Here is an 8329-nt window from a genome sequence, read left to right as displayed (position 1 = left end):
TACATGGTATAGGTACAGACCAATAAAATAACACAAAACAGGCAGTGAATGGGATATTATATATGTGTGTATATATACAACAATTTATACTTAGATCAACCATAAAGTCCTCTCATTTCACGTTGTATAAAATGTTTTAAAAGTTTATTTATGTTTGTCAATAATCGTTTTCTTTTGAAAGTCTTGACTGGAAGTCTTTCACCTTTTGGTCTTCTACTTGACTCTGGTTCAACCAGCATGGTGCTACCCTGCAACTGTGGAGCCACTCAAACTTCAGTGCATTGCCCGGACACTATTGAAGCAGCATGTCGTGGCTCTTCGGCTGGGGGAAGAGCTCCGGGTCGCCGCCGGTGGAAGAACCGGCTGCTCCTGCTGACGGTGCCGGGGGAGCATCAGGGGGTGCAGGGGGACACAAACCCGGGGATAAGTGGAGTAACTTTGACCCGACTGGGCTGGAGAGAGCTGCAAAAGCTGCAAGGGAGCTCGACAAATCACGTGCGTACACTTGTTATTATTATTTATTTATTTATTTTCCCCACAATTGAACACAAAGAAACACAAATATTTGCTTTCTTTCATTATTTCTGTGCTTTTTTAAAAAGTCCAGTAATTATTTTCTCCACTTAACAAATTGTCCCATGTTGGCACGCTCTGTTCTTTTCGGGTGAGAGCACCTCACGCCGAATCCCACACAAAATGTTAGGCTCAAAGTAAAGTGTCTCCCTGGCAAATGTGCACAATGTGAACATCAACTTGTATGAGCACTGCTGAACGGTCGGGGGTCTATCTTTAATTCGGCATACATATTTCAGACTTAGCAGCACAGTAAAGATAACATTTAAACTTTTTAAACCGGTTTACCTCCTCAGACACTGGAGGCCAGGGGCTCGCAAAAACTATGAAACACGTCCGACCCGACTGTTATAATATGTTCTGCCTTAATGTTCTTTATCAGTAAACTTTAACAGCTCTTAAGTTTACAGTATTTGAGAGTTCTGTGTAATTTGCTCGTGGAAACAGCCTGCCACACACGTGTCAGTAGGCTGTTTGACCTCCAGTCCATACAGTCTGCAGCAAAGTTAGAGAGATTTGGTGGGCGTGTCAGAGAGCAAAGAGGGAACAAAGTGTCCCTGCGAGCTCAGCCCCTCACCTGTCCCATACATCAGTCCCTTCATGTCAGCATGTGCAAATGAACATGCTTACTGCTGTTCACTGTGTGAGGGTATTTTTTACCCAGTGCGTGTCAAGGACTGCACACATTTGTTTTTAGCGACTCTTTTTTAGATTTCTGCGACGCTTTCTGCAAACACACTGAGAAACAGGCTCAGTTCTACATCATCTTGTGGTGGCACAGTATACCCTAAAGTGTAACTATAATTGCCATGGTGGTTAAATGTAAGCAGTTGAATGAATAATCTGCACCACTGTCTGATTTCTTTTTTTATTAATTTCAAAAGGACATGCCAAAGAAGCGCTGGGACTGGCTCGTATGCAGGAGCAGAGTGTACAGCTGGAGCTACAGAGTAAAGTGAAAGTAGGTGTTGGAGGAGGGAGATTCATTGATAAAGGGCCTCTGATGTGATTGTGGGATCACCTGACACTGTGTTCAGAAGAGGTTCCGGCTAATCCCTGATGTCAGTAAGCATAACACAAACTCCCCCTACAGGAATATGAGGTGGGTTTGGAGCAGCTGAAGGGCGAGCAGATCCAGCTACAGGGGGAGGAGAGACGGAAAACACTTGCAGAGGAGACAAAGCAAAACCAGGCAGTATGGGATTAACACTGCACACGCTGTGCTATTCTGACAGTCAAACATAAGTTTCATCCAAGTAATGTACTTTCCCCATTTGGGGATTAATAAAGTAAATCTTCTAATACATCTTGCATGTGAATGTAATGGATTGTTTTCTGTATCACCTCTAGAGGGCGCAATATCAAGACAAACTTGCCAGACAGAGGTATGATGATCAGCTCAGGCAACAGGTAAACGTTTTAAATGGACATTTGAAATGAATACCTGCATATCTGAATGGAGCCTTCGTCATAAATATTATTTTGTCCGCAGCAATTCCTGAACGAGGAGAACCTTCGCAAACAAGAGGATTCCGTTATGAAGCAAGAGGCCATGAGAAAAGGTATAAGATAAAAGCAAAAGCACCCTTGCACCTACACATTATTCATGCACTCATAATGCCATGTAAAGACTTTTTTATTATCTCAATTAAAGATGAAATATGTAAGATCTGTGCTGCTCCATAGCAAAGAATGACCCTAATATATCTGCAGGGGTCAATAAGGTTGTTGATAAGTACTGATGACTCAGCGATTACAGGGCACACTGTGAGATTTGTGGCTCTTTTAAGTCTCTCTGGGGTCTGGACTGTGTGTTGGATTATTATATATAATATATCAATATTAACATTCAGTGTGTATCATGATGACGAATTAGCTCCTCAGTAGACACTTACATTAGGTGTCTGCTCTAATTAGTTAGGTTGCTCCTCTTTTTCTTTTCTTTTCTTTAATTGAACCAGAAAAAACAGACATGAATAAACCTTTTGTAATAGTATCTTAATAAGTAGATAAAAGATAAGTAGATGAAGAAATAGTGTAGGGACATATACCCCACAGTAAACAGTAAAAACAAAATTAGTTTTTGATGGCTCTCAAATTCAGTGCTGCGTTGTGGATTAGTCATGAAGAAAATATTTGTTTAAAGTTGCACTAAATAATATTTCTGTATTAAAAATGGATCCAGTGACTGTGTGTGGTGTGAAAGGTGTCTTTCCTCGTGTATCATCACCCAGCTCTGCAGTGTCCTTCAACTGTCAACACACATTCATGAAAATTACCAAAAATTCAGTAGATTTGTCAGCTTTTTAAAAAGTAATATTTTTATTAACACAATTTAATAATATATAAACCACCAATCCATGCCCAAAGCCAAACACACGCTCACTTTAATTTGTTTGAATTTCTGTAGAAACATTTTACAAAACAAGTTACAAAATGCCATTATCAGGAGAATGAGACCTCTTTTATGTCAGTTACAAGCCACTGTAAGGCTGATGAAAATAATTTATTACTTAACAGCCACTTCAGCGTAAAATGCATATAGTTTCCACATAAGAAGAGATTTAAATCTTAAAATTTTAATATTTAAATCAGTTTCAATCTAGTTTTTTCATAAAATAATAGAATAGTAAGTTAAACCATGATGATTTAAAATAGGTCAGCTCTGTCGCAAGTGGTCATAAACATGTCGTTATTAATATCTGCTTCTCTTCCTCCCAGCTACCATTGAACATGAAATGGAGCTGAGACACAAGAATGACTTGCTTCGCGTTGAAGCCGAGGCCAAAGCCCGCGCCCAGGTGGAGCGGGAGAATGCGGACCTGATCAGGGAACAGATCCGCCTGAAAGCTGCTGAACACAGACAAACTGTCCTTGAATCTATAAAGTGAGGGCAAAGTGACTTTCCACTTTCCTTAATTCTCTGAGTAACTGGCATGTTATCTTCTAGTATCTCTCGCAGCTAGTACGTAGGTGTTTAACAGAAGTCCCAGAGGGTGTCAGGGAGTTTGGCTGCCACAGTGGAGCCAGTCAGTGTGATAATTGTGTTTTGTTCCTGGCAGGACGGCAGGAGCAGTTTTTGGAGAAGGATTCAGGGCCTTCGTCTCTGACTGGGACAAACTCACAGCCACGGTAAATCTATGTCAGACCTGTCATGCTTTATCACACTTTGACCACAGGAGGACCGCAGAGGATTATGTGAAGCAGTGGTTGTCATATTTGATATACTGTACTGTATGTTTGAAGATGTGTGTGTTTGCTTTTTTTCGCCCCTCACAGGTTGCTGGGTTAACTCTGTTGGCAGCAGGAGTGTATTCTTCCAGGAACGCCACAGCAGTGGCCGGCCGCTACATAGAGTCCCGTCTGGGCAAACCCTCACTGGTCCGCGAGACCTCTAGGTTAACTGTTGCAGAGGCCATCAAACACCCAATCAAGGTCATATTACAGCCCAATTACCATGTTTGTACTGTTTATTGTGTGGCTGGTGGCCTGCTGATAGGATCCAAATGTCTGATCATTTACAAAAGATTGAGATGCACGCAGGATCTTTGTGTGTAAATAGTATATTTTTATCAGGCAGCTTTAGATGTAAATAAATACATTCTACATAGTGGATATCTACATAGTACATAGAACCACTGTTCATAAATATCAGTGGAATGTCTGGAACCTTGCTGTAATTGAGGTCTTCGACATCAGCCTGTAACAGCTGGCAGCGCATCAAATTTATTTTCTGACAGGAAATTGTTTAAATTGGTTTATTCATGTATCGTCTGCAACCCATCCAGCTAATAGTGCCAAATTGACTGAATTTGGGTGAATTTTAGAACGTATCATGAAAATGGCAAAAACTTCAAACATGCTATCAGTTATAGGAATGATGTGTGTATAAAATGAACGAGCACATTCATTCTGTTTCTCAGACACCAAACCAACAACGTGTGTGCTGAATGTTTCAAGTAGTTTTCAAAATCTGTATGACAGACAAGAAGCCCGACATAGGGCAGAAGCAGCAGGGTCAGTTACTGGTGATAAAGTGATCTTATCTGTACATTATGACTACAAGCTCTCCATATCAGACATAGTTCCTTTGACTAGCTGTCAATTGTTGAAGCTAAAACAAGTCACCATGCAATTCTCTGCTTTCCTCATTTTTTAGACAGCCAAGCGTCTGAGAAGCAGACCGCAGGATGCCTTAGAGGGTGTGGTGCTCAGCGTGAGTCTTTTACTACTTTTTTGGGCATATTGATATCTTCTGAATTCAACATTCATATACTCTTTTAATGGTTTTGTGAAAAAAGCTGAATGCTATCATTGTGCAATGGATCACACAGGCAGCTTTGGAGGAACGTGTGAGGGACATTGCCATTGCCACTCGGAACACCAGGCAGAACAGAGGCTTGTACAGAAACATCCTGATGTACGGACCCCCTGGAACTGGTAAAACACTCTTTGCCAAGGTATGGCTGGATCAAACACCTTTTGATTTTCTTTGTCTTTGTTTTTTTAATCTTTTTAGCTGTAGTGGATGGATGAAGATGAGTACAGTGGCTATATATAAAGGGGGGTTTTACTACTCCTTACTGCTGATTTACATACTACAGTACTAATACAACCTATTAAAGCCAGTTCAGGAAAGTCTTTTTGGCCCAGCATTCAGGGTCTGGACGGTCTTTTCTGGCAAAAATCTCTGTCCATGTGACGTAATTCAGTATCTTTTTCTGGTTTTGTTTTTGATCCATAGAATGACTGATGAAATATTTCACCACAAAACCATACAGATCTTACAGATATCACTTAAAAATGTTTATGTACATAATGATATTTACAGTATTTTTTAAATACATTTTGAGGACATTTTATTATTGCATTAAATATCTAGTTCAGTTATAATAATAATAATAATAATAATAATAATAATAACAAGCTCTTTCCACTACCTTTCAGAAATTGGCTCTCCATTCCGGGATGGACTATGCCATCATGACAGGTGGGGACGTGGCACCCATGGGGCGCGATGGAGTCACTGCCATGCACAAGGTGTTTGACTGGGCCAGCACCAGCGGCCGAGGGTAGGGCGCTTTAATTAACTCCATTAATGCTCAATGAATTAGTATTAAAATGTGTATCAGCTGTTAAATATTTACTCTGAAAGTTCAGTAGTGTAGATCATATGTTGTGTTAGAGCATAGAGCTGCTGCAATTCTGCTGGCCTTAAAGAAAATGGCAGCTTTAAGCTCATTCTCTTTGATGTCCTCTGACTCTCTGCAGCCTCTTGCTGTTCGTAGATGAAGCTGATGCGTTCCTGCGTAAGCGCGCCACAGTGAGTTCAGCTGCAGTGCCATATGCATGGTGATGGTGCCCTGTGTTTTAATCATATATTCATGAGTCATGATTTTTACATTGCAGGAGAAAATCAGTGAGGACCTCAGAGCCACTCTCAATGCATTCCTCTACCGCACCGGGGAACAGAGCAACAAGTCAGTATCTTACATTATTCACTCTGCATGGCTGGGTATGAAAAGGTCATTGCCATGACTGAAAAGGTCACCGGCTGAGTCTAAGTAGTCTCATTTTCTCTCTTCAGGTTCATGCTGGTGCTTGCTAGTAACCAGCCAGAACAGTTCGACTGGGCCATTAATGACCGCATTGATGAGATTGTAAACTTTGCATTGCCGGGTCTGGAGGAGAGGGAAAGATTGGTGCGCCTGTATTTCGACAAATTTGTGCTGGGTCCTGCCACTACAGGGAGACAGTGAGTACACTTATTGTATTTCAGTAACAGCTACTGTTGCTCCATTGCAGATGTGATTTACTACTGCAAAGGAAAGCATTTGTCCCTAGAGGTCGCATTGCTAGCTCAAGTTGCATAATGGTGTATATAATGTGTTCAATCCTAAAACCAAAGTGCTGGCTGAGTCTTTACTTATTTCTTTCATGAAATGGTGTTGAAGTCCTCAGGAGATGTAGTACAGAAGCTGTTACAAAATGTTGGTCAGTTGAAAAGTACAGATAATCAGTGATATGAAACAAGTTAAAGCTCAAAGCTCACTTACTGTACAAACCTTTTGTGCCTTAATTCAACAGGAGATTAAAGTTGGCTCAATTTGACTATGGCCAGAAGTGTTCAGACATTGCAAAGCAAGCAGAAGGCATGTCTGGTCGGGAAATCTCCAAACTTGGTGTGGCCTGGCAGGTAAGTAGAAAATCCTTCAAAATATGAATCTGCTTCAGAACAAATCCAAAGCCAACCTTTTATCAAATTTGTTTCCTGGAAGGCTGCTGCATACTCTTCTGAAGATGGAGTTTTGACTGAAGCCATGATTGACTCAAGAGTTAATGATGCCATCAAGCAGCATGCACAGAAAATGGACTGGCTGCTGATGGAAGCAGGTGCGGGGGTTGGCAAAGTCGGTGTACTCCTCCCTAAGGAAATGGCTGCAGAAATCACAGCACAGGAAGCTGCTTCACTTGGACAAACAAATGATACAACCCCAACTGTACAACAAGTCCTTCCATTCCTTGATGTTGTGAGCAATGCTTCCCAGGCAGAAACAGCCACTCTTCCTTCAGAAGTGGAGGCAGATGTTATCCTTAAAGAGGCAGCCACTTTGATTAAAGAAAGTGAAGATGTTGCTGCGAGAACTGTAGGAACAGTTGAAACCATTGCTGAGACAGCTACTGCTGCCCCATTGGTGCAGGAGATTGAGGCCATCAAGGATATGACTGAGGAGGTTGTAAGCACAGCAGCAGTTACAGACACTATTGTTTCTGAGGTTAAGGATATAGTCAGTGAGGTTAAAGACACAGAAAGTATACAAGGTACCACTGTCCAAGAAACTGCTGCTTTCAGTAAAGAAGAGCTAACTACTGATGTAGTTGCGCAAGAGATTGAAGTCACAGAAGTAGTCAAGGAGGAAAAGAATGTTGTTGAACACTTGGAAACAACAGTCACTACAGTTGCTCAAGAAAAGGAATTAGATCCTGTTCTCTCTAATGTTGTCCAGCAGCCAGAGGCTACAGTAGTTGGACTCTCCCAGGAGACTGTTGTCCAGGAAATTGAGTCAGCAGCCACATCTGTTGATGTTGTAGAAACTGAAGCCACCAAAGCTGCAGAAGAAGTTGCAACTGATGCTGCAAAGGTTGCAGAGGAAATTTCAAGCAATGTAGCTCAGTTGACTGAGTCCATGGCAAACATTGCGAAAGAAGCTGAAGCAATAGCAACTGATGTGGCCAAGGTGGCTGATGCCGCAGCAACCATCACGGAGGAGATGGAGGCAGTAGTCACCAAGGAGGTTGAAGTGATGGAAAGTGATATTGTCAAGGACACCAATGAGTTTGTAGTGGAAACCGAGTCTCAAACATCAGAGGTTACCAAAGAGGTTGAAGTAGTGACAGATGTAGTCAAAGAGTCCAAAAGTATTACTACAGAGGGTCAGACCCTGGTTGCAGAGATTGTGAAAGAGCCTTTAAATACAGAGATTGCAGCCAAGGAAACTGAAGTCCTCCCAGCAGAAGTTTCCAAGCAAGCAGAAGTCATCCCAGCAGAAGTTTCCAAGGAAGCAGAAGTCATCACAGCAGAAGTTTCCAAGGAAGCAGAAGTTTCCAAGGAAGCAGAAGTCATCCCAGCAGCCTCAGCAGAAGTCCTAACAGCTGGAACTGTGGCTACAGAAGATGTGAAACTGCCTGAGACTACTGAGGTTGCTCCCAAGGAAGCAGAAGTTATCCTAGAAGAGGTTTCCAAGGAAGCAGAAGT

General features: G+C 41.8%; 1 protein-coding gene across 1 annotated transcript in view; it reads left to right on the top strand.

Moving 5' to 3' along the window:
- The first annotated feature begins 240 nt into the window (after positions 1 to 240).
- Positions 241 to 8329, top strand: part of LOC118324993 — a 9564-nt gene continuing 1475 nt past the window's right edge. The window contains exons 1-16 of the mRNA XM_035657523.1: positions 241 to 495; positions 1458 to 1534; positions 1667 to 1768; positions 1924 to 1983; positions 2066 to 2135; positions 3295 to 3460; positions 3636 to 3705; positions 3853 to 4008; positions 4733 to 4789; positions 4908 to 5033; positions 5521 to 5645; positions 5845 to 5896; positions 5983 to 6053; positions 6161 to 6328; positions 6661 to 6769; positions 6852 to 8327. Of these exons, the coding sequence (XP_035513416.1) occupies positions 306 to 495; positions 1458 to 1534; positions 1667 to 1768; positions 1924 to 1983; positions 2066 to 2135; positions 3295 to 3460; positions 3636 to 3705; positions 3853 to 4008; positions 4733 to 4789; positions 4908 to 5033; positions 5521 to 5645; positions 5845 to 5896; positions 5983 to 6053; positions 6161 to 6328; positions 6661 to 6769; positions 6852 to 8327 (3075 nt within the window). The 5' untranslated portion in view covers positions 241 to 305. The remainder of the gene's footprint in view (positions 496 to 1457; positions 1535 to 1666; positions 1769 to 1923; positions 1984 to 2065; positions 2136 to 3294; positions 3461 to 3635; positions 3706 to 3852; positions 4009 to 4732; positions 4790 to 4907; positions 5034 to 5520; positions 5646 to 5844; positions 5897 to 5982; positions 6054 to 6160; positions 6329 to 6660; positions 6770 to 6851; positions 8328 to 8329) is intronic.

Source organism: Morone saxatilis, unplaced genomic scaffold, assembly GCF_004916995.1.
Source record: "Morone saxatilis isolate NCDOM2014 unplaced genomic scaffold, NCSU_SB_2.0 Contig15, whole genome shotgun sequence".
NCBI lineage: Eukaryota > Metazoa > Chordata > Actinopteri > Moronidae > Morone > Morone saxatilis.
This window is presented reverse-complemented; position numbering and strand designations above follow the sequence as displayed.